Source organism: Pelodiscus sinensis, chromosome 5 (genome assembly GCF_049634645.1).
Source record: "Pelodiscus sinensis isolate JC-2024 chromosome 5, ASM4963464v1, whole genome shotgun sequence".
Classification (NCBI taxonomy): domain Eukaryota; kingdom Metazoa; phylum Chordata; order Testudines; family Trionychidae; genus Pelodiscus; species Pelodiscus sinensis.
In genome coordinates, this window is record NC_134715.1 from 89,714,509 (window position 1) to 89,740,456 (window position 25,948).

General features: G+C 41.1%; 2 protein-coding genes across 16 annotated transcripts in view; one reads left to right on the plus strand and one right to left on the minus strand.

The window, feature by feature from the left end:
- GUF1 (GTP binding elongation factor GUF1) overlaps window positions 1-8,720 on the minus strand; it is a 53,904-nt gene extending 45,184 nt beyond the window's left edge. For 2 of the 5 annotated variants that reach the window (XM_075930489.1, XM_075930488.1), the window contains exons 1-4: window positions 8,451-8,720; window positions 4,861-4,972; window positions 766-914; window positions 434-514 (exon numbers count right to left, since the gene is read on the minus strand). In XM_075930489.1, the coding sequence (XP_075786604.1) occupies window positions 434-514; window positions 766-914; window positions 4,861-4,972; window positions 8,451-8,720 (612 nt within the window). Of the gene's footprint in view, window positions 1-433; window positions 515-765; window positions 915-4,860; window positions 4,973-8,450 lie in introns of those variants that run through there. The other 3 variants (XM_025187372.2, XM_075930490.1, XM_075930491.1) reach the window with 3 other exon arrangements.
- A 42-nt stretch (window positions 8,721-8,762) lies between these two features.
- The window catches only part of YIPF7 (Yip1 domain family member 7), an 87,009-nt gene continuing 69,823 nt past the window's right edge, over window positions 8,763-25,948 (plus strand). For 5 of the 11 annotated variants that reach the window (XR_012904309.1, XR_012904308.1, XM_075930494.1 and 2 more), the window contains exons 1-3: window positions 20,864-20,957; window positions 22,234-22,331; window positions 23,143-23,259. Coding sequence is in view for 9 of the 11 variants with exons in the window: in XM_075930494.1 (XP_075786609.1) it covers window positions 22,240-22,331; window positions 23,143-23,259 (209 nt within the window). In the remaining 2 variants the exon portion in view is untranslated. Of the gene's footprint in view, window positions 8,894-20,863; window positions 20,958-22,233; window positions 22,332-23,142; window positions 23,260-25,948 lie in introns of those variants that run through there. The other 6 variants (XM_075930498.1, XM_075930496.1, XM_006111920.4 and 3 more) reach the window with 4 other exon arrangements.

The window sequence follows — 25,948 nt, forward strand, 5'->3', positions numbered from 1 at the left end:
GAGAGCAAAGCCGCAGAGTACGCCCGCAGGGGGACAGCTCAAGCGTGCCTGGGCTGTCCCGCTGCGGGCGTGCTCCAAGGCTTTGCTCCCCATCTCCCTGCAGACCAGGGAGACGGGGAGCAGCTTTTCTCACCCCGGAGAAGGGGGCAGCGGACTGCGGCGCATCTGGGCATCCCGCCGCTCCCGTCCTCCGGGGCGAGAAAAGCCCCGTTCGTAACTGCGGATCCGACATAAGTCGGATCCGCGTAACACGGGGACTGCCTGTATATCCACAAACACATATCTAATGGATATGTCACAAGTCATTTTTGTATTCTTTGTGTGAGATGGCAATAGCACTTTTCCAAAGGGTAAAAGGATAATAAAAGAATGAAAGTGTAAACAAATTATGAAGGAGGTTTCATAAGTAGAACATGAGAATTTGGAACTCTACCTCATTTGCATCCACTACCAGAATGACACCTTGACAGGCAGACAGTGACCGTGATACTTCATAGCTAAAATCTACATGGCCCTGTGAAGAAAAATTGATATTTAGAACTCCACGTACAACTTTAACTAGAGTGTCTGGTTGATTTCTTCTGTATGATATTAATACAGGAGCTCAAGCTTGTGTGAGGGAAAAATATTCAGGATTAATTTACAAAATTTAATACCATAGAATAATGGACAAAACTAACTTTTTAAAAAAAGTGTAAGAGCATTTTAAAGTGAGGTAAGGACATTTAGGTTCATGTGATTTTCGAATATTTATACTTAACTTACTGGTGTGTCAATGAGATTTAAGAGATAGTTTATTCCTTCATAATTGTAAAAGAGAGATGCAGTCTGTGCCTTAACTGTGATCCCTCTTTCCCGTTCCACTTGCAGTTTATCCAGCACTTGTTTATTTTGGTCAGTTTTAGCAATTGTTCCTAAAAAATGTTTTAATAATTGAATTTTACACAATTGTATTTTACACAAAGATAATATTTTACTCAAAAACAATTTTACATTGTCTGAAAGGAGCATGGTAGTTTCCATTTAGTTTCTAATACAGGCCATTGCAAACTATTTAGTGATCCTAGAGGAAAGAATTCCTTCCCCCAAAATTTAAATATTGATCTAAAATGGTGACTTTCTACAAGAGCAAGCTTGACAAATCCACTTTCCAAAGGCACATAGGACACTTTTCTTCATGAGAGAGCTTCTGCATCTGTTTATGCAGAATCTTAACTTTCAATTAAAATAATATTATGTTTCAAAATCTTGTGCTTGCAAAAAGAACTTTTTATATGTGAAATAATATAGTATACTTGAACCTCTTTAATCTGGGTATCTGTGATCAGGGAACACCTGGGCTGTGTCTAGACTGGCCAGTTTTTCCAGAAAATCAGCCGCTTTTCCGGAAATACGTGCCAGCTGTCTACACTGTCCGCTTGAATTTCCACAAAAGCACTGATGATCTCATGTAAGATTGTCAGTGTTCTTGCGGACATACTATGCTGCTCCCATTTGGGCAAAAGTCCTTTTGCACAAAACTTTTGCGCAAAAGGGCCAGTGTAGACAGCTCAGATTTGTTTTCCGCAAAAAAGCCCCGATCGCGAAAATGGTTGGCACGGCAAAGGTGCTTTTGCGGAAAAGCGTCCGTGCCAATCTAGACGCTCTTTTCCGAAAATGCTTTCAACGGAAAACTTTTCCTTTAAAAACATTTCCGGAAAATCATGCCAGTCTAGACATAGCCCTGTGGTTCGGACCCCCTCATGGCAAGAGCACCAGTGCTGGCTCCTTGTTGCAGGGGCGAGAGAGTCCTGAGCCTGGGAAGCTGAATCCAGGCAGGCCATAGACTGGATCCAGACTGTGGGCTATGCCTGGCAGAGGAAGCAGCTTTGTGCATTGCTGCTTCCCCATATGCTTGGCTGGGGGTAAGGACTGCACCATGAAGCACATGTCTCTGGAGATGTTTCCCCTGCTGCTCCCAGAGAGTGGCAGGGGGTACAGAACCACATGTGCCCCCAGGAATGGGGTTCCAATGCCCAACTCCCATCTGCCTCACACCCAGATCCTGTAACCATATCTCCTTCATGCACCCTCCCTCCCAGATTCTGTACCCCTATCTGCATCCTGCTCCAGTCCTCCTCCTCCTCACTCTGCACACTTCTGCAAACTACCTCCTTCCCAGACCTCGCGCCTCCATTCCCAGGAACAGTTTAAATACAGTGCATTGAATAATTAGCTTATAACATATTATACATATACAGTACTCTATAATGGTTTGTACATACAAAAGCTTTAGTAATAGACTTTGTTTACCCTTCATTATGGTGAACACCCATGGTCTAGAAAATTCCATAATCCGGCAGAGCCTATTTCCCAAAGTTTCCAGATTAAAGAAATTCAAGCATATTATCTTTCAATCGACAGACACTTTGAGGGAGGTTTAAGAGTAAGACATATATCATATTCCCAGACCATAACCTGGGAGTTCCTTTGGCGTGGGGCTGAAGGAATCCTTCCCCCATGAATCACTCAATAGTAGAATAGTTCCTCTATGTCTAATAGCAATCCATCCTCAAAAATGAAGCAACATCTCAACTACATGCACCCTTTCTACTGGGGCGTGAAAAGGTTAACAGATCTGCATAACAGCAGAGACGCCACAGAATCTGCATTTAATTGTTAATGTACACAGAGCCAGGTCAACAGGTGGGTGTGCATTCCCAGCATAGATTCCCACATCTTGACTCTCAAACTACATCTCTCTAACTGCCAGGATGGTTTTTAAGCCTGGGGCACTTAAGAGAGAAATAGTCTGCTGTAAATCAGAGCAGAGAGATGAACTTGGATCTCCCACATCCCAACCTAGTATCTGAACCACTAAGTTATGGACTAGGTGACACACACACACACATTCCCCTGACAATTCCATTTTCACAAAAACATACAGAAGATTTTTTTTGCACCAGTCAGTCAGGTCTAGTGTAAACTACCTCTCATCATTGAAATGGGATGGATAACCTTGAAACATCTATGCTAAGTTTTATCCCCAAAACCATTGTCTTAATTTTCCAGGTTTCAACAGTCCCCTTCTGACTGCCTAAAATTGTATGCGTTTCTCAAATTCCAACAATCAGTACCCTTCAAACTCCACTTGCTTAAGTACAATAAATATTCTAGGTCAGGGGCCGGCAACCTTTTCAAACCAAAGAGCCAAACTACCTCAAAATTCAGAACAAGAGGTCAACAAAGAGCCATATAAGAATGCCAATTTGCATGACTGAAAATATACAATTAATATCAATGTACTCACAGACTTTATTTAATGGGGCTTCTATGACATCTTTTCAGACATTTCCTTGAAGTTTACATCAGAACTGGTAAAATCCAGCTTCACATACACATTCAGGCTGTCTTCTGTCAATTTTATTGCAAGGGGCAGGGGGGTGTATGATGGACTCAGGGCACAAGGTTGGGGTGCGTGGGGATGCAGGAGTGTTATGGCAAGAGGCTGGGAATGTGGGGCTATGAGGGGCTCAGGGCAGGATGTTCAGGTAAGTGATGGGCTCAGGGTTGGTGCGTGGAGGGTGCAGGAGTGCAGGGTGACACTGAGCCTCAATTGGAGGCTTGTTAAAAGGCTTCATTTTTAATAAAGTAAAATATTATGTTCAACACAAAAGGTTTCAACATCGTCTTTATTTATGGCAGGATTGGGGACCACAGAAGTGAGAAGCAAAGCAAAAAAAACCCAAACCCTACAAAACCCCCAACCCTCACTGATATGGCTCCCAATTGAAACAGCACACTCCACTGGTGCTGCAAGAGCAAGGAAAACTGTGTTTCAAGGCCTCAGCCAGATTTAGTCTTCTGCGGTTTCAGGGTTAGTAGTTTTGATGGGTCTGCAGATGCTGGGGTGGGGTCAAAAATGAGGGGTTACGTGTACAGGACAGGGCTGCCAGTGAATGGACTAGGAATGGGGGTGCAGGATCTTGGCGTAAGATGTAGGAGGGGGTGAGGGGTGAAGTCTGGCCAGGAGGAGGGGGGCAGGAGCAGGCTGGGGACAGGATGTCTGGCAAGGAGGCAGGAGTGGGGCTAGGGCCAGGGTGTCTGATAATGAGGGTTGGGAAGACCACTTACTTGCTTTGTGCTGCATGTAACACGGCCTGATGCTGCTCCCATTCACCAAGAAGGATTCATAGGAGAAGCCTGCAGGAAGTGTGTCCCGCAGGAAAGAAAATGGCAATGTGCACGGAGACATTTTTGGTTCCTGGTTTCCCACATGCCGCGGAAAGGAAAAGGGCAGGGCACATTCCCTGCACACTGGATTTGGTGGGGTGGCTCGGGGCTCTCTCTCCCTGCCTCAAAGGAAGCTGGCGTTGACATTCTAATCTTGCGGGGAGTCCATAAGGCTGTAGCACCAGCACTGGCTCCCTGCTACAGAGGACTAAGTTATGGCTCTTTTGAAGCCCCATCTAAACTCCCTAGTGAGCCATATTTGGCTCACAAGCCATAGGTTGCCAACCCCTGTTCTACGTACTGACCTAGTAATTGTTTGCCATGAGTTGCACAAAGAATGCTACATTTCTAAATATAATATATTCATCCTACACCCCAACACATGCCTCCCTCATTCATTTTCCACCTTCCTCTCACCTCTGTTTTCTGTAGTTGAGATTTGTCTGCCATTTGCCAAAATCTATACTGCTGTAAAACTGCTGTGTATGTGCATGAAAAGCCCATCAATAGAACAGCAAGGATATTGGAGGCTTAACTCTGATGTAAGATGTTGTACAGACTTCCTCCTATAGTTCTACCACAATGCCTGCCCACAGGAGAAGTAAAGGCAACCATAAACACCATAATGTCTAAAATCATATTGCTTACCTGTAATTTCCAACAGCCTGTCTGCTAGAGTGCTTTTGCCATGGTCTACATGAGCTATGATACTGAAATTTCTAATATTTTCAACAGGAAATAGAGACATATCCAGTTTTCCCTGAAAAACATAAAATGTGCAGATTCCTATTCACAAAGAGATTAGGGTGTAATTTCACAAACCAGAATGCCATCTGCATACATGAAACCGCCGACTTTCCATTCCTTTATGTTTTTTGGAACTTGAGAAAAATAGTTTAATCCTTACTTCTCCCCCATCTCCTTTCTCTTTCTTTCCCCATCAAGGCTTGCATTACCATAGATGTGTGTTTCAGTTACTTGTACTAATCTTACAAAATGTTTATACATGAACAGCTACTATTAAATCTATTCAAATTTTTGTCCTGATAGAACAATCACTAGTATATTTTGAAGCAGCTTTGCAAATGTTTTAGCATTCTAAAATAATTCTGAGGACAAGCTAGGGAAAAGTATAACTAGGGTAAGTGTTTCAGACATCAGGTTGCTGAGATCAGGCTATAGTTCACTCTTCATTCTGTCAAGTTTAATTTCCAGCTACAGAAATTTAAGCTAAGCAATTAATTCCATTATATAAATTAGACTTTTGGGATCAGTTCCCCCAATAATCACTACAAATAAATTCTATTAGAAACCACAAAGATGAAGGAGGGTTAGAGGACAAAGAAAAACCCACAAATTGCTTTTCAAAACAGGCCAACTTGCTAGTTCAGGCACTGGAGGGAGAAAGTTGGAAGAAGTGACAGCTGGAAAAGGGCCAAATTTCCTAAAACAAAATAAACACAACTGTGCACATGGTTCTTGCTTATGGTACTGTGTATATATTAGTGAACAGATGTCCAACTGAATCCCAGGGTATAAATTGAAGCCTGCATTCTAAAAGTACGAAGTAGAATTATCAATATCAACAAGTAGCATGCAAAGATTCAGAAAAGGCTATGCCTCTACATATTAAGTATTCTATATTTTATTGACACATGAGCAAGAAAATATGCTGAGCTTCAAGAAACCTCCTATTTCTTCCTTCTTTCCTTCCTCATACTCCTGTGGGTCACTAACTTGTCTCCTTCTTTCCCCCATCTACATCTGCTTTTAGGCACCAATTTATCCCCACCCAACTTTTTGACCATTCTATCTCTTAACATATGCAAAATAAAATAATACTTCCTTTTAAAGTGATAGTCTTTGGTCTTAACATCCCAATACATTTAACTAGAGTTATAGGGCGTTCACACCTTAGAGCTATGGTTTCAAACTTTTTGCAGGAACACAAGAATGTATCTGTTTACATTTAGAAGATACATTCACAACTATGACCACCAGAACCTTATTTTTACATGAATAAAAAAATTCTGCAGAATCTGAATGTCAGCAGGCCATGAAAGTACATCAAATTGTCTTTGGTAGAATGTCCTACTATTATACATTTCTAAAGCAAACCTTGTTCTGCAGCTAACTTTTAGTCTTCTTTCAGCTACAAAAAATAGGCATGTTAGATATCGTGTACAGGTGAGAAAAGCTGCAGACCAGGGAGACGCGGAGCAAAGCCTCGGAGGCCGCAGGCAGCGGGACCACCCAGACGCGCCGCGGTCCTGCTGCCCGCGTACTCCGCGGCTTTGATCCGCGTCTCCCTGGTCTGCTGGGGGGAGGAGCCCCCAGCAAACCAGGGAGACGCAGAGCAAAGCCGCGGAGGATGCAGGCGGGACCGCGGCGCGTCTCGGCGGTGCCGCCGCCCGCGTCTCCTTGGTCTGCTGGGGGGGGAGCGGCGCAGCTAGTGCGCCTCCCCCCCCGCCCCCCCAGCAGACCAGGCTTTTCTCGCGACGCCTGGGGTAGAGCAGCTGGGGCGCTGCCCGGTTGGTCCCACAGTGCCACTCCTCGGCACTACTGGACCAACCCGGCAGCTGGGGTGCTGCTGGGTTTGTCCAGTAGCGCCGAGGAGGGGCGCTACTGGACCAACCCGGCAGCACCCCAGCTGCTCTGCCCTAGGCGTCCCCAAGTCAGCCGCTGCTGAAACTGACCAGCAGCTGACTACAGGAAGCCCGAGGCAGAGCAACTCTGCCTCGGGCTTCCTGTAGTCAGCCGCTGGTCAGTTTCAGCAGCGGCTGAATCTGGACGCCAGTTCCAACTTACATACAAATTCAACTTAAGAACAAACCTACAGTCCCTATCTTGTACGTAACCCGGGGACTGCCTGTACTATTCTGTATTCCAATCAAATTAGATGTGTTTGGTATATTATTGTAAGCCTCCTTAATGTTTAAAAGGTGCTAGATCAGTCATTAAGCTTGCTATGAATATACTGGTCATACTATACTTTCATGAAAAATACAAAACCTGATACTTTAGTATTTTTCCCCTGGTGTGACAATTACATACTCTAATTCACATTTAAATTTGTACAAACACAATACAGTTGCCTGTTTTCTTCATTAATAAAATAATCAGCTAGTCAGAATGTATATTGTAGGTTTATGGAAGTACTGAAAGATCAGTCGACAGAGCTGAAACAGTTGTAAGATTTTGTATAAACCACCTTTGGCCACAACAAATGTAATTTAAGGTAAGAATGAAAATATAGAAAATTGATATACATAGCAGTGCCACCCCAATCACTAATACTCCCCACTCTCTTCCTCATGAAAGTAAAAGCTTGAGTTGTATGGGAGTTCCTTCTCATTCGCTTATAAAAGGGACAATAAACTTTTTAAAGATGACATTGCAAATTGAACCAAGGACCACAAATGGTAGCTCCTCACTTAAGTATCTCCTCAGTATCTACACAACAACTATGCTGAAGGTGTGCTGCTACAGATGCTTCATAGGTCCCCATAACAGGTTTTTCTATCAATTTAGGGAATACGCTTCTCTTAGAAGTAGTAGCTAGATCAATGATTGGCTGTGTCTACTAGAGATGTTAAATTTATATCAAATAGCCGATGGGATTTCCATCAACTACTGTATTCAATTGGGTGATAAGGGCACCTCCCCAGCAGGGCTCTTGTACATTTCAAAATCAGAATCACAACAGAACAGGCAGGAGCAGAGATTGCTTCAGTCCCTGATTGTGCTGTTTCTGCTGTGCCTCTACCTCTCCTGCCCTGCATGGAGACAGGGCTGGGGGAAATCTGCCAGCTCCCCCCAGGACAGGCAGTCAACTAGTCACTTACATCCCTAGTGTCTACAGTGGGGGTTGACTTATCTACACAGAAGCTTGAAATTTGTATTGCCCTGGTAAGCAATATAGCTAGGTTAACCTAAGTTTTGGTGTTGACTTGGCCTTTTATACTGGGGGTCGGGTAAGAGAAAAGAAAACATCTGCTGGACACTCAATACAGATACTACTGGCAATGCCAATGGTACTGCCATGCTATTTGTGTGAGTATATTTTTTAAAAGGTCTTCTCATAATGAAGAGAGTGGGGGGTCTGTCAAGAATAGGTCAGCAAGCCGCAGCTCTCCCGCCAGTCTCGCACTGCGAAACAGGGGTCACTACCCGACCCTTGTTTAACAAGAAGGCCTAACTCAGCCTATCCGAGAGGATTAACTCCCTTACGAATGTACCTTGTATTTAGGCAAGTTAAAGGGGCAAAAGACACTCGCGTGGGCTAACGGGCTTCCCCTCCGCCCCAGCAGGTCTAGTCTGCCGAAGCTGTATCCGTTCCGAACACAAACGCGCGTCACCTTCTTTTGGGAACTACAGGGTCTGGTGAAGGCAGCATGATCCGCCGGGCTTTTCTCCACCCACGGCGAAGGGCGTAACACGGCGGCAGCGCCACAGGCGCTGGGCAGCCTGGCCCAGCCCCCCGCCGCCCGGGGCGCAAGGGACAACATGCTGCCCCGTGCTCCGGCGGTCGGCCACGCGTGGGATCAGCCGCGAGCCCCGCCGAGCCGCCTCCGGTCCGCCCGGCTCGGGCGCCCTTCGGGATCCATCCAGGGGGAGACTTCGGCAGCGGCAGGGGACACGGAGCGCGAGCCCGGGCCGCCGGCGCACGCCTGCTAGCGCGGTGCTCTCCCCCCCACCCTCCGGCGGCGCGCGCCGTAGCTGGGCCCCGCTACCAGTAGGCGGGTTGTGCAACAGGAGGGAGTGGCTCAGGGCACAGTCGCACTTCCGGCTCCCGTCAGACCCTCGCGGGCAGGCGGCTACTAGTAAGAGCCTGACCCGGAAGTACAAGGGCAGACCCAGTGGCAGGAGGACAACGACCAGCTAGTTCTGCGCATGTGCGGAAGAGGCTTCCACTTAAGATCAGTTGTACAGGTAGCAACTCCTGGGTGTAACCTCCACCATAGGGTGGATAGATGCTGCTGGGATCGATCCATTGGGGGTCGATTTAGTGGGTCTTCACTAGATCCACTAAATCAACCACCCCTGGCTCCGGACTGCAATCCTTCCCCAGAAAGAGAAGATGAATAAAGGCAGGGCTACACTTACTAGGAGATCTGGGCTACAGAGATCAATTCCCCTGGAAGTTGATTCAGTGGGTCTAGTGAAAACCTGATAAATCAACCACCAATCTCTCTCTCTCATATCAACAGAAATTATGCCTTAGGGAAGTGTAAGCAATGGAAGAGTTTCTCTCTTCCATCTCCAAATGCAAACCCATGGACATCATACCAAATGGACTGAAGGTGAAAAAGCCATTGCAATCAACATACTGCACAGACTATGGTGAGAGATTATGCCATACACTCTCAAGGAAACTGAGGAACCACCTGATACCTCATTATATGTAGCCTTATTCTTGATTGGTACTCTTTTCTTATGCCTGTATATTTATACCTGCCCCTGGAATTTCCACTACATGCATCTGACAAATGGGTCTTTGCCCACGAAAGCTTATGCTCCAATAAATCTGTTAGGCTGCGTCTAGACTGGCATGATTTTGTCTATACTGGCATGTGCCTTTGCGCAAAAGCATCCGTGCTAGTGTAGACGCTCTCTTGTGTTCTCTTGCGCTCTCTTGAGCATTGGCCTGCTAAACCCAGGGTTGTGAGTTCAATCCTTGTGGAGGCCATTTAGGGATTTGGGGCAGAAATTCATCAGGGATGGTACTTGGTCCTGCTGTGAAGGCAAGGGACTGGACTCGATGACCTTTCAAGGTCCCTTCCAGTTCTAGGAGATAGGCAATCTCCATTATAAAAAATATAAATAAATAAATAAATAAAAAAGCTCTACTGGCCATGTTAGCCATCAGGCTTTCTTGTGCAAGTAATTAATGTGGGTGTCTACACTGGTGTCCTTGCGTAAGAATATTTGCGCAAGAGGGCTTAGCCCTGAGCGGGAGCATCGGAGTATTTGCACAAGAACCACTGATTTTGTACATTACAAAGTCAGTGTTTTTGCGCAAATACTTGCGGCCAGTGTAGACAAGCGGCAAGATTTTGCCCAAAGCAGCTGCTTTTGTGCAAAATCATGCCAGTCTAGATGCACCCTTAGAATATAAGATGCCACAGGATTCCTGGTGGTTTTTTTTAAAAAAACAACAAATTGTCTGGTAGCACTTTAAAGACTAACAAAATATGTACAAGCTTTTGTGGGCACAGCCCACTTCTTCAGATAACCGGACATACAACACTCTGGTCATCTGAAGAAATGGTCTGTGCCCATGAAAACTCATGATATAATATATAGGCAATGTTAATGACAGTTAATATGCAGTCATAATATAGCAACACACAAGCCATGAATAAGATAACAAAAATATCCCCCATTCAAAAGGAAAATAAAAATGTTGAACTGTTTATCAGATAGCAAAATGCTTCCCTAAATATAAATGACCAAGTGGTACATTGCTTGAATTTAGGTTCTTTAAATTTGATGTGCATTCCACAGCAGTTAGTGCACTGTGTACTGCATTCGCCATTGTTTGGGATATGAAAGTACCGTGAATAAAACTTGTCTATGCAAATTACTTTATGTTAAATAACATGAAAGCAGCAAATTATGTTAAAAAATGTAGATACTTTTTGATCACTGGGATTTAAAATGTAAAACTCATAACATTTAGGATTAATTAGCTCCATACCAAGTAATGCAAATATACAGTACATTGATTTAATTTCCTAGGTAATTTACAAGGTAAATGTTTCATGCAACTACACATTGATGAAATGCTGAAAAGACTGTCAATTTTTTGAATCAAAGGGTTAATGAAACGCTATCAAAGAGTTTAATATTAATTAGCATTCAATTTGTGCTCATCAGTGCAATTTCATTTTCATGAAATATAGGCAATTGAATGCAACAGAAGCAAATCTGTCTCCTAAATGAAATGCTGTCATGTCCTGAATTACCTCAGGTTTGACAGGAAGTGTAATGTATTGTTTTTTATCTGTTAACCAAATTCCTAGAGTAAGCATTTACATAAGCCAGTAATTTTATTCATCCACAAAATACCCACAAGTGCAACTACTCAAAGAGTATATGAGATAAAAGAGCATATTGTAATGTGGTACATAACATAAAAAGTAAACAAGTTTTTCCCCTGATGGTAATGTACAAGCTTATTAAATGCAGTCAAAATTGCTTAGCATAATATAGGTGAATACACAACAAGAAGCAGATCAGTAACAGATAGTATCCATTAAGAATAGTATAAAACATGCCACTTTCAATTCAGTCAGATACAAGCATTGGGAGCAATCTGCAATGGTACTGTGAGACTATGGAGATGAAGAAGGTGAAAAATAGAAATAGTCTCCAGGATGCCAGTAAAAAGAAAAGTACTTTTCTTTTTAATCTGTCAATGGGTTTCTTTGTCTCTCTCTAATAAGCCATAGCAACGGATTCTGTTCTCTCCCCATGGGATCACTAGTGCTGAGCACAGAAGAAAGTGATTTCTCTACAACTAACACTCACAGAATGAGTTGACATCAAATGTTAGCTATTCAAAATAACAACTGGGCTAGCATAAGGATAACTTGAACTAATTTACTGAGAAGTGACGTAACAGTCAAGGGGAAATCCCCCTTTCACCAAAATCCACATTCATAGGCTTTAAGCAGCATTGCCAAGGAGCTGAATTAAGGTGGGGAGAAAATATACCTTTTGACTGAAGGAAGGGAGGAAGAATCAACTACTGAATTTGAGCTTTAGAAAACTGGCCAAGCAGCACGTGAGACAAGGCACTAGCATTCATTTCTAATTCTTAATATATGGGTAGGTGGAATGCTAAAGGACCACTTTAAAAATCTCTTTTACAGAGGCACACCCCTCTGGATCAAGACCCTTGGTTTGATGAGCTTTGATTAATAGGAAATAAAGGACACTCTCAATAAATTGTGCTTCAAGAAGCGTTCAATAAATCTATTTGGAAAGTGATGCTTTGGAAGCTGCTTTGCAATTTTGCGCTGCTTCAAAGCACACAAAGTGGCAATCAGTAAGTCTAATTATTCCTGTTCTTTCCAGTTAAAATGTAAGGCTCACCACACAGAATCACTTTCTTGCCATATTTTAGGTTAGGGATTAAAGGCGGGATGCTTCATGATCAATGTAAAAGGTATATTTATCAGCAGGCCCAGAATACAGTATAGATAATATAGACCTGTGCTAAAGCCCCAGCTTCTGGAGTCATGTGGTGAAGTTAAGAATGTGAGCTTTCATTTAAAAAAAACAGGTAAGTTCTCTAACACTTGTGGTTGTGAAGATATGTTTGAAAACATGAGTGTAACCAACCTGAAACAGTCACTCTGGAAGATGTGAACTGCCCTGGGCATCTTAGTAGGACATTAACCACACCCAAAAGTTATTGGAGTGTGGGGATAGATGTCAATGCCATCCTAACAGAACATTTTGTGGCAGAAAGAGAAGAATGCAATGTGAGACTCACCTATCCCAGCACCAACGACTTGGCTGTTGGGTAAGTTTTTGGGGGTAAAGGGCATTGTGGTAGGATAAGATCATAGGACCAGAGCCATGGAAGGTGGGGGAGGATATGTCGTGGTGTGCTGCCGTGATTTTTATAACCCAGTTATCATTATGAAAGGTAAATGAGTGGAAATTTGCAAGACAAGTCTGTAAGTCTTTTATCATGGAGATCAGCATGAATATGCCACCTTGAGTTAAAGGAAGTCAATGAGAATAGTGAACATATGTGAAAAGCGGGGTGTGGCATAATCTCTTGAGTTCCAGGATGAGATTGTCATTTAGGATGCGTCTACACTGGACCCATAGCTTGAAATAAGCTACGCAATTTGAGCTATGCAAATTGCATATCTTATTTTGATGTTATTTCAAAATAGCTTATTTCGAAATTTTGTGTTGTCTACACAGCACTTATTTCAAGATAAATCACTATTCCGAAACGTCCCTTACTCCTCATGGAATGAGGTTTATATTTTGAAATAATGGGCGCTCACAAAAGACGCGGAATAGCGCTGCAGTGTAGACGTAGCCTTAGCTACTTATAAATAAAAGGACTTTCCCAAGTTCTCACATTGGAGACCATCAACAGATATTGTAATATCCAGGGCTTGACAAGCGGCAGCGAGCCCCACTCGCCAGCCGCATGGTTTGGCACGCTGCGCATGTGCAGACTGCGCTGCGGCACCATTCTGGGCTAAAATCTACTCGCCACGGGCGAGTAGATTGCCATAATTGTGGAGCCCTGGTAATATCCCTAAATGCAGAATCTTTACTCTTTAGATATCAAAGTTCCTCTTGGATGCACCAGCGAAAATTAAGACAATCAGATATTTGATAAACAAAGGAGAGGTCAGGAAGGACTCTTGTTACGTAGCATTCATCTTCCACGGTCCATTTGGTGGAATATCAGCATATCAGAGTTATTTTGTAATTTACTTTCCAGTATTCATAATTCTAGCACATCCTACTCAGCCATTTGGAAGGCTATTTTTTCCCCCAGAAGCCAAATTAAGTTCTTAGGATATAAAGTTTAATTAGTGGCTTTATATGACCTAACCAGTTTCATTTAAAATTGGTTCAAAGTATTTGGGTGTGCCTGATGAGTGTTGGCACAGTCTCCTGGATCTATGATTTCTAAATAGTTCAAACTTATTTATACCTGCTTCAGTTTAACAAACAGCATATTGAAGAGACTATTTGACCAGTAATGGAGGAGAAGAATTTTAGAGGGAATGTATCCTCTTTTGCATAGTGACATTTTAAAATGAATTTTCACCTTAGTGTTATCAGATTCATCTTTCAGGGAGGCTCTAAAACTTACAGATATTTTGCAAGTGATGCATATGGTGTGGTACATAGGGAATCAGAACTTTAACAAAGTAAATTGTCTTATATAGAAGACATGGCAATAAACCAAAATCCAGGATCTGAACATTCCCAAACTTTGAAAAAACTGAAATGAGAACTTTGTTCATTAGGTCTATGTGAGTTATACTCTTGTTTATAGGTGTTATTAAGAAAAACAGCTAATGGTTAAGTATGAAACATTTTTAGTTATTTATTATTGCTATTATTATTTTAATTTAATTTAATGTTTATCCTTGCCTCTGCTTCCCCCCAGAAAAAAATTCAAATTTCTAAAACTAACTTTAGAGTACATGCTTTAGAGTCTGACTAGCTTGGGTAGATCTTTTTACTGTTACAAATAGGGATGGGGGAAAGAATGCAGCCTCTTCTAAGGACTAGTTAAAAATAAGAAACTATAAAAAAACGTCATGCCTTTAGTTCTGTTTTTTAGAGTCATTAATAGAAGTAATAGGTAGGTCAGTCCAGAGACTGAATTACTGCTAGAGAATGGTGAAAGGAAAACAAATAGTAAAACTAGCAGGATTATGAATAATCCTGAGGATAGGGAAGATATAGAATTAAGAGTTTGGGGTGAGGGTTGAGCTCCTTAACCAGACAATTGAGCATTTAAGGAGTGAAATATTATTTCAATGTACTTATAATAGAATCATTTTAGCTTGTTCTTATCCTTTCCTTTATTAAAACTTGTATGCTTTAAGTTATGTGCTGTTTGTTGATTATCAGTTACGTGTTAGTGTTACAATAAGAAAGCTGTGAGAAAGAGTACAGCTATTACATATGGGGCTCGTCTACACTGGCCCCTTTTCCGGAAGGGGCATGGTAATTTTTGAAATCGTAATAGGGAAATGTGTGGGGGATTTAAATATCCCCCGCGGCATTTAAATAAAAATGTCCGCCGCTTTTTTCCGGCTTTTAGAAAAGCCGGAAAAGAGCGTCTACACTGGCCCCGATCCTCCGGAAAAAGCGCCCTTTTCCGGAGGATCTTATTCCTACTTATTTGAAATACTTACTTTCAAATAAGTAGGAATAAGATCCTCCGGAAAAGGGCGCTTTTTCCGGAGGATCGGGGCCAGTGTAGACGCTCTTTTCCGGCTTTTCTAAAAGCCGGAAAAAAGCGGCGGACATTTTTATTTAAATGCTGCGGGGGATATTTAAATCCCCCGCGCATTTCCCTATTGCGATTTCAAAAATCACCATGCCCCTTCCGGAAAAGGGGCCAATGTAGACGTAGCCATGGAGAAAGTGAGGTAGACAAGTCAATTTATTTGCTCAGCACTATAGGAAATTCATTTCCAGGGCCTGAATTACAATACTACTTTGTATCTTGTTTAAAGACCACAAAACCATCCCTATCTATCAGATGCCAATTCTTTTAGCCACTTAATAGATACATGTCAAACTTATAAAAAATTTTGGAGCCTTATTACACAAATAATAAATATTTTTTAAAAAAGTTAATAGTCCTATCACATCCCGCTTCAGAGAGCATTAATTAATAAAGTGACAGCACCATAGACTGCCCTGCAGCTGAAGAAATTGAGGACCAAATCTGTTAAAAATGTTTTGGTAAGGAGATCTCTAGTTTGCTGCACAGAATCTTCAACAAAATGAAAACATCTTCTACAATATGAATCTCATTTCACTGTGCAATATGGATGCTGCTGTTTCAAATTTCCATTTAATATTAAACCTTAGAAGTGATGGCTCAGTCAGTGAACATACTGATTGTAATTACCTGTCCTTCAGCGAAAGCAAACATTTCTGCTGGGCTATTGTTTTTTTGAGTATCATTACTATCAGCAGTATGCAAGGCCTGAAGCTGTATCATGAAGATGCCAGAGGTCTGCTCTGTGATGCATCCTGTATTAATTTAATCTACAGATCTATCTACTTTAGGTATTTCTAAAATGCCTGTCACCATGGTTCCCAATATCTAAGATTAACAAGTCTCTGGAGAAAATGATATTATGTGCTTCTTTCTACTATAGCGAAGTGTGTGAGTATAAATGGTAAGATTTTATATTATTGGGGGAGGGGAGGTCAGTAATATTGTGTTTAGGTGCTATTCTTTGGACACTATAACAGATACTATTCTCTCTTTAAAAGGTAGCATAGTCATAAACAAATTCAGGCCTGAGATCAATTTGACATCTACTGGCAAGAAGTTCTATAGTCATTGTCCTGCCACTTAGGAAGCAGACCAGAACAATGATTGAAATGAAGAAAAACAAAACTTATTTGAATTAAGGACCCAAGCAATGCCAAATAAATCTTCTAGTATAATTATATGGTAAACATGAGAAAGTAAGCAATTTTTAGTAATAGTGCACTGTGACTCTTTTGTATGTGTAATTTTATAAGCAAGAACTTTTTGAGAGAGGTATAACCTGGAGGTATGCAAGACACATTGAACTCCTGAAAGGAGTATCGTAGTCTTGAAAGGTTGAGAATCACTGTCATAAGCTGTACATAAAAGTTTGTATGACAATGTCTTTAGCTGTGAAACAATGATGCAATTTCCTAGTGAAAGATGTAAACACATTGCATGCTGCTGTTGCAAACTCTGCTTAGATCCCACAGCTTTGCAGCACCTATACGTGTCAGGTCATAGTGGGTACGTCTAAACTACATGCCTCCGTCAACGGAGGCATGTAGATTAGCCAGATCGGCAGAGGGAAATGAAGCCGCGATTAAAATAATCGCGGCTTCATTTAAATTTAAATGCTGCCCCGCTCTGCCGATCAGCTGTTTGTCGGCAGATCAGGGCAGTCTGGACGCGACGAGCCGACAAAGAAGCCTTTCTTGATCGGCACAGGTAAACCTGGTTTCACGAGGCATACCTGTGCCGATCAAGAAAGGCTTCTTTGTCGGCGCGTCGCGTCCAGACTGCCCCGATCTGCCAACAAACAGCTGATTGGCAGAGCGGGGCAGCCATTTAAATTTAAATGAAGCCGTGATTATTTTAATCGCGGCTTCATTTCCCTCTGCCGATCTGGCTAATCTACATGCCTCCGTCGACGGAGGCATGTAGTTTAGACACACCCAGTAAGTGAAAGAGCATATGGAGCAAGCATCCAGGGCTCTGCATACATTTGGCCTCTCAGAGAATCCATTGTTGCACAATACTCTCCCTGCAGGAATTCAAGAACAATCCAGAATGGTTCTCTACCAGTTGTGTTCCATCAAACTGAAAAGAATTCAGAGACGGGGAAGTGTAGAAATCTCAGTTTTAGTTATGAGTGCAACATCTTCATGGTGAAGGAGATAAATAAAATGAATATTCTTTTCTGAATAGGTCTGGTGGCACACAATATGTGAAAAGAGCAATATAGGGAGTTCGTTCACTTGCTGTCAATGCTACAGGAAGGGCTTCTAATAATCAATGAGATACAAGATAAATGATGTCATAAAGAAAAAGATGGGGAATATTACAAAGTCATGAATCTCACAGGTGGTGTTGTCTGGCTGCAATTGATCCTGATCCTTGAGGAATAGCTAACTTTGAGTTGGTAGCAGTGAAGGAAAAGGACAAACGAACTGAGACATGTTCATATGGAGTAGCCAAAGGCAAGAGGCCAGTCACTTTTGATATGGAAGTGTATGATCATTGGACTGGTTAATGGTAGTTTGTTTATCAATAGCCATGCTTGGTGACTGCATATGTATGCATTTAGTAGTACCCTATCAATCCTACAACTCTGGTGCAGAAACTTGTCAGCAACATTTTTGCATGTTGGTCCCAATAGCTTTGCTCTTCAAATTATATTATTCCTCTCTCTCTGTGTACCCCTTCTATGTATTGAGAGAAAAACATAAATTAACTAAACAGTGTCTGAAATTTATGACAACTGAACGTTGGTTTCTATAATATAGTCACTATACCTAATGATTAAATACAACTTTCAAGTAATTCACCAGCCAAAGTTATTGGAAGAGGAAAGTATTGTTATTCTTTTCTTTAGTCCCTCTGTGTTTGAAATGGAAACACAAATGATAAATAAATTACGATATGGTCAGAAATTTTCATTTTGTTGCTTGTAAATGGGGTCACATTGTGTGGGACATTTGGGACGATCAAATCAGTAATCTATGAGTGCATATGATCCATGTGTGAAGGAATAAAATCCATGTTCCCTGCTATTTCCATTTAATTCCCTTCGGGCACAGATCAGGTCAAGGTCATTAATCCTTATTTTAATTGCTTTCCTCTTGAGTAAATTGTGTTACACAGCTAGATTTATCCAATGGTAGAGTGGCAGGCAATTATAATCTCATACTGCTGATAATCCAAGATATGAGTTGCAAGTAAAGGAAATGCTTTTGAACATTCTAAAGAGGGAAATATAAATATTAGAGATATTTCAAAGGGATGACTTGAAGGATCCTGTCTGTCTAGAGCAGTTTGATTCTTGTAACACTGTTGTTGGATTTTTTTTTTCCAGAGAAAGTTTAAGCAAAGATTTCCTTCACTCAATTGTGTTAAGATTATGATTGTTGACCTATGATTGGTGACTTTCCTACAAGCAGACAATAACAAATGTTGGTTAGATTGCATTATCTGTCACTGTCTTTGGAAAACAGCTCATTTTGGGAGCATTGCTGCAGCCCTAACAGATGATGATAAAGAACTGTTTAACAAAATAGATCACAACACATTTTCTTAAAATAACTAGATATTAAAAGAGTCAAGTCCATGCTACCAAAGTTTGGAGCATTCCTATTCACTTTTTTACTGTTTTGCTCTGAAACTGAAAAGACACTTTGCTGCCAGTTGAAGCTCTAGTGAATGCTATTCGTGCACCAAGGGCAGAAAAGGAGCTGAGCAGCACAAAAGGGACGTCCAGAAAGGCAATGCCTACACTGCTCCACAGTTCAGACTATGTGGCTTTGTCTACACTGAAGGGTTTTTGCACAAGAAGCCTTTTGTGGAAGAGTTCTTGCGCAAAAGCTTCTTGTACAAAAAAGTATCCAGACCTCAAAGCACATTGCAAAAGCGATGTGCTTTTGCACAAGACAGCATCCACACTGCATGGACACTCTTGTGCAAGAAAGTTCTGATGGCCATTCACAGAATGGTCTTCAGAGCACCTGTGCTTTTTCCAATAAGGCAGTATTTCTTAAAGTTTTTAGGACCGAGGAATACCAAACACTAATTTTTTTTATGAGGAACACCAAGGATTTTTTGTTGAGGAAAAAAAAGGGGGGGGGGGTTATTGACAAAAAAATGGGTCAGGGAAAAGTTATCGAGAAGAAGAAAAAAAGGTCGTCTGTCCCTGTAAGGGAGGTCATTTTGAACTCTGTTGGTCTCCGTGGCACACCTCTGACTGCCTCGGAGTCAGTTTAAGAAACATTGCAATAGGGGTTTCTTGCGCAAAACCCCCTCCAGCGTTCATGCCTGCCTTTTTGCGCAAAAGCTGTAGCACAAAAAGGCATTATTCCTTGTGGGGAGAGGAATAATTCTACTCTCAAAAACCCTCTGTTCTGTCGATTTTCTTACGCAAAAACGCACTTGTGTTGTGGACACTCTGCCAGGTTTTGCGCCAAAATCTTGTAGTGTGAGTGTGAATTGCCTGGGAGTGTGAATTGCCCTGGGAGTGTGAAATAGCCTGGGAGTGTGAATTGCCCTGTGCTGTAACTCCCTCACGTGGATGGTGGAGGCAAAAATTAAAAGGATCCTTATTCACTCACAGTTACTTGTGAGTTCCTTGTTTAAGGATTACTTAAACTAGGAATCTTTTAGATCACATCTGTAGCATCCACGCAGTGCACTTACAGGACTGTACTTTGGTGCGCACTGCTATTCACTCTCCTACAAGCTGAACTCTGAGACAATGTAGACAAGCCCTGAATAAAAACCCTCATAATTATTAAAATTTAAATTACTTTTGAAACCATTTTTAATGAGCTGAAACTGATATTATATTTTTCTCTTACTTTCTCCTAACCTTCACCTCTCAACTATTTTTTTCTGTAGGCATATATGCAGTGAAAGTTTAATATGACCATATTTTTCTTTTAAAAAAATGAAATGGCACCTATATAAATATGCTAGTTTTAAAGCACTGTAGGGCACATATTAATGGACCATTAATACACCTCTTGTGGAATTGAAGTAAGCTGGCCTTTAGCCTTGAATAGTTTGAAATGCACCTGAGGCATGGATTAATGACCCAGTAATACATCTCATTTAATGTCCCATTCTCTAATCAGGCCAAGTGCTCTTCAAGACACAATCAGGTAAATGGTTCAAGAAAGACAGAGACTGTTAAGACTGGTTAAGTATCTGATCCTAAAATGCATGCCATTCAAGAGTTATATGTGGGAATTGCTGAAGTATCCTATTTTTAAATCCTTACCATACTAGAAGTTTTGTGGCACTCAGCAGTCAGAACACACATCCATGTATATTCATTTATTCAGCATTTATGAAAGTTATATGCATGCTATTTATTATAACTATTACAGTAGCACCTGGAGGCTTGGTTGAGAACTTCATTTTACTGAATTTTATATAATCGTGTAGTAAAAAAACAGAACCTTTATCCTGAATATTTTATAGTTTAGGTTGAAATTGTATTTTAAAAGCCTAGAACGTTTTTTATTCAGTGATTGCTGATCTTTTCTGCTAAGTATTCCTGTTAGTGAACCCTTGCATGTGGTATTAAATGTTGTCCATGATACTGACAGGTTCTTTTCAGTCATTTGCATTTGCCCAAAGGATAAATTTAGAACATTATAAATAGCACAAGATCATCTGTTAATGCAATAGGATATCATAGTTGTTTTTCCAACATGTAAGTTCAGTGTACAAGAGGATTTTTTACTTAATATATTAAGAGGTATGTAGCCTACATTTAGCTTCAAACTGTTTCAGAAATTGAGTTTACACCTTGTGTAATACACACATTTTAGTATACTATGAAAAATAATGGCTTGTGAAGTTATTTTATACTTCAGAGGAATGTGAAAAGAATCTCAGTGCATAAGATGTGCTAGAAAGAACATTTAATTTAAATATTCTAAATTTTAATAAGATATGTTACATTTGAGCTTCTAATTTTTATTGAGCATAACTCAGAGCTAGTGTCAAATTTCTAATAAATATGTAGTACTCAAATTACAAAACATAAAATCAATTTTATTGTGTGATTTGTTTTGTGTTAAGAAAAGACTGGTGTGATTGTTACTTTAAATGATTCTGATAAACGAAGGAATCAGGTTCTTGTAGAGTAGTCTGATTATGGGATGTAATATGAAACTTTTGAATATGCCATATGCATAAAACAATATTTTAAATTTTAATTTTATTAAGATGTTTAGGTAAAGTGCTTTTCTGTGAACAGGATGTGCTTGATATATGTAAAGCCTAGGGAGCAATTGTAATTTAGTTGAAAATTTTTGAATCAGGATTGCAGGATGGCAGAAGAAAGCAGTACAAAGTGAAGAGTGCAGAAATAATACAGAATCTAAATCAAACATTAAAAGCCAGTATGAAGTCAAACAAATTAGACATGGTCATGGTTATGACTCACACTGCTTAACTTCTATAAATATTCTGAAAGAGTTTAACTCCGTAAATGCTGGCATTTTCTAGACTGCTAGCCAAATTAGTACATTCATCTACACATTTGAAGAAAATTCGGTTCACTTACTGGCTCTGCGTTGCCTAAGTCCCTGGATGCAGCAGAACTAATGCAGTTCTGAGTAAGAACTGCAAGATTTCAGGAAGCTGCACAAGGGCGAATGTATTTGCCAGTCATTGGGTAACAGCATATTCATTCTAATTGTACATAAAGGACTCAGTCCTTAATCTTGTAGTGGGCCCAATAAAGAAGATGGGATTACATATGTGACTAGGAGTGGAAGGTTTGGAACCAGTATGTGGGACCATCATTACTTGTAAATAGAGCGAGGAAGCACCTCAGTCAAATTTGAGAATGCTACCGACTTACTAATTCAAGACATGAGCAGTGTGTAGAATATTGTATTTAATTTCCATAATGCCATAAACATGAAAGACAATTTACAGAACAAATATGACATGGCCCCATTCCATGGGTCCATTCAGTGCTAGTGGTGCCTCCTCCTGGCGATTCTTGGGATTATCTCTTCCAGCTGCTGATGCCTTCTCTGGTGGTGTCTCTGTCATTGTCCTCCCGTCCTGTCAGCCCTCTCATTCTAGGAACTCCAGCTTCTTTCATGACTGCCCTCAGGTCTGCCTCTTCTGGGGGTTTGTGTGCGAGGGAGGGTACAGGTTGGGAGGAACGGCAGCATATGGAACCACTTGTTTGCCCTGAAAACTGCATCTGGCCCGTAAGGGTCAGGGCTCCTCCCCATCCCCATACCCCATAGCAGGAAGTCAGTTCGGGTACTCCAACCTTGTAGAGGAGGGCCATGGTGCTGAAGCGCTAGTGCGGGCTCCCTGCTACAAGGTGGGAGGACTCTGAGCCTCAATCCGCAGGTGGCACTTTGAGATCCCTTGAACTAGATTATCATGATGATCCCTTCTGGCCATAAGTCAATGAGCCATTGTCTTCCATTCCCAAACCACTGATTTTTTTAAAAAAAACAATAGCTCATCTTACTATTAAAGTCTCAGGCATGGCCATCATTTTGTTTTAAATAGGAAAATGAACCCCTTTCAACCAATGTTTACTGAGATGCTGACTATGAAGTTGACTAATTACTGAGTTACTTTAGATAATACTGTCAGGCAGACAGTCATGTTAGATTTCTTCAGCATTAGCAATTGTTTTCATCTCCATATGTTTTTAAAGTAATACTCACTAACACACATGAGAGCTGGCAGGCAAGAAATTATTTCTGTGGTGATACCAAAAGTGAGCTCAAATTCAATTTATTTCTGTCACTTCAAATTAATGCTAGCTTACCCAGAGAAACTACATCTCTAAGTTTGGTGCTCTAGACTTTACCATTTGTTATTTCAATTTAGTCCTTCTAAAAAAATAGGTATTTACTTTAATGGATATTAATTCATTAGTCTTATAAATATTTTTTTTCCAGAATGTCAAACTTTGAGCAATCTGAATCAGACTTTTATCCATCTAACTATGCCACTGATATTCAAGAACAAGGTTATAGTGATTCGGGAGTCCATGAAAATCTTTATGGAAGCCAAAAGTAAGTACTCCCTGTGGAAAGAAAATATTGATTTATTTTTGAAAAAAGGGTTTTAATTTAGCAACAAAGTACAAAGTAGAATTGCCAGAAATAATGTCAAAATGTTCAGTGGCATTTAAGGTTTTATGGATGCAATAGCAATAGAAAGACAGAGAACATCCCCTTTAGCCCTCTCCCAGATAGGACTATTTACTCTTTCCTAGCGGGAGGGGCTTGGATAAAGGAAACCTCTGGGAAGTTCTATTGAATTTTCCAAAAATGATGCTGTCATAATAGATGGGATATTGCTCACAGCCCCTTAATTAGCAAATTTATAGGCAGGGTGATCACTTAAGGCCAGGGTAGTCCAGAGACACTTCCCCCGTACATTCCCTTTGGGCTGCCTGACTGCACAACTCATTTGGTTTCCCCTAGCCACCAACACCTCTGGGACCCCCACCATCAAGCCCATTCCCTGATGCTGTCAGCCAATCATTCTACCAGCAGCATATCCTCAACACTGTTTCAGCTAAATGGGAATGATGCCAGTGAAACAATTAATCCTCTCGCTGTGCACAAGCAGTCCAAGGATCAAGCTTCCTTCATGTTGAAAACCACAGGGAATAAAAATGGTTTGTGAGTTAACACTGGGGATCAGAGGATATGTGATCAGCTCCCAACTCTGCCACTTACCTCCTGGGTGGCTTTCAGCCATTCACTTTATTCTCTCTGGACTTCATTCCATGTCAGCAACATGGCTTTTTCCTACCTTTTGTCTGTCTTCTCTATCTAAAGTATTAGGTCTCTGGCAATGCTAAGTCCAACGATGGTTTAGTCTTAGCTTACGTCTAGACTGCAGGCTTCTTTCTGTTTACCGCTGTTGGAAAAACCCCTCCGTTCTTTCAGCTTTTTGTTGAAAGAACGCAATTGCAGTGTGGATGTAAGTGAAGTGTTTTTTGGAAAAATAGCCGTTTTCCCAAAAAAAACCTCTGCAGTGTAGACATACCCTTATTTGCGTACTATAAGAATACAAATAGACTGTATGCTAATAATAGGGAATAATTGGGCCTTGTGTTATTAATACTGATTTTAATCACATAGTGTTAGAACTTTCTACAAGTGTTTAAGAAAAACATACATTCAGATATTATAACAGAACATAAGAATGGCTTTACTGGGTCAGACCAAAGGTCCATCTAGCCTAGTAGCCTGTCTGCCAACAGTGGCCAGCACCAGGTGCCCCAGAGAGGGTGGACCGAAGACAATGATCAAGCGATTTGTCTCCTGCCATCCTTCTCCAGCCTCTGACGAACAGAGGCCAGGGACACCATTTCTAATAGCCTTTGATGGACCTAACCTCCATGAAATTATCTAGATTCTCTTTAAACTCTGTTATAGTCCTAGCCTTCACAGCCTTCTCTGGCAAGGAGCGCCACAGATTGACTACACGCTGTGTGAAGAAGAACTTTCTTTTATTAGTTTTAAACCTGCTACCCATTAATTTCATTTGGTGTCCTCTAGTTCTTCTATTATGAGAACTAATAAATAACTTTTCTTTATCCGCCCTTTCCACACCACTCATGATTTTATATACCTCTATCATATTCCCCTCAGTTTCCTCTTTTCTAAACTGAAAAGTCCCAGTCGCTTTAATCTCTCTTCACATGGGACCTGTTCCAAACCCCTAATCATTTTAGTTGCCCTTTTCTGAACCCTTTACAAGGCCAAAATATCTTTTTTGAGGTGAGGAGACCACATCTGTACACAGTTTTCAAGATGTGGGCGTACCATAGTTTTATACAGGGGCAGTAAGATATTCTGGGTCTCATTTTCTATCCCTTTCTTAATAATTCCTAGCATCCTATTTGCCTTTTTGACCGCCACTGCACACTGTGTGGAAGTTTTCAGAGAACTAGCCACGATAACTCCAAGATCTCTTTCCTGATTTGTCATAGCCAAATTAGCCCCCTGATACTGTACGTATAGTTGGGGTTATTTTTCCCGATGTGCATTACTTTATACTTATCCACATTATATTTCATTTGCCATTTTCTTGCCCAATCACTCAGTTTGGTGAGATCTTTTTGGAGTCCCTCACAGTCTGCTTCTGTCTTGACTATCCTAAACAGTTTGGTATCATCTGCAAACTTTACCACCTCACTGCTTACCCCTTTCTCCAGATCATTTATGAATAAGTTAAACAGGATTGGTCCCAGGACTGACCCTTGGGGGACACCACTAGTTACCCCTCTCAATTCTGAAAATTTACCATTTATTCCTACCCTTTGTTTCCTGTCTTTTAACCAGTTCTCAATCCAAGAAAGGACCTTCCCTCTTATCCCATGGCCATGTAATTTACACAAGAGCCTTTGGTGAGGAACCTTGTCAAAGGCTTTCTGAAAATCTAAGTATACTATATCTACTGGATCCCCCTTGTCTGAATGTTTGTTAACCCCTTCAAAGAACTCTAATAGATTAGTAAGACAGGATTTCCCTTTACAGAAACCATGTTGACTTTTGTCCAACAAATTATGTTCTTCTACATGCCTCACAATTTTATTCTTTACTATTGTTTCAACTAATTTGCCCGGTACTGAAGTTAGACTTACCGGTCTGTAATTGCCAGTATTGCCTCGAGAGCCCTTTTTAAATATTGGTGCCATGTTGGCTACCTTCCAATCATTAGGTACGGAAGCCGATTTAAAGGATA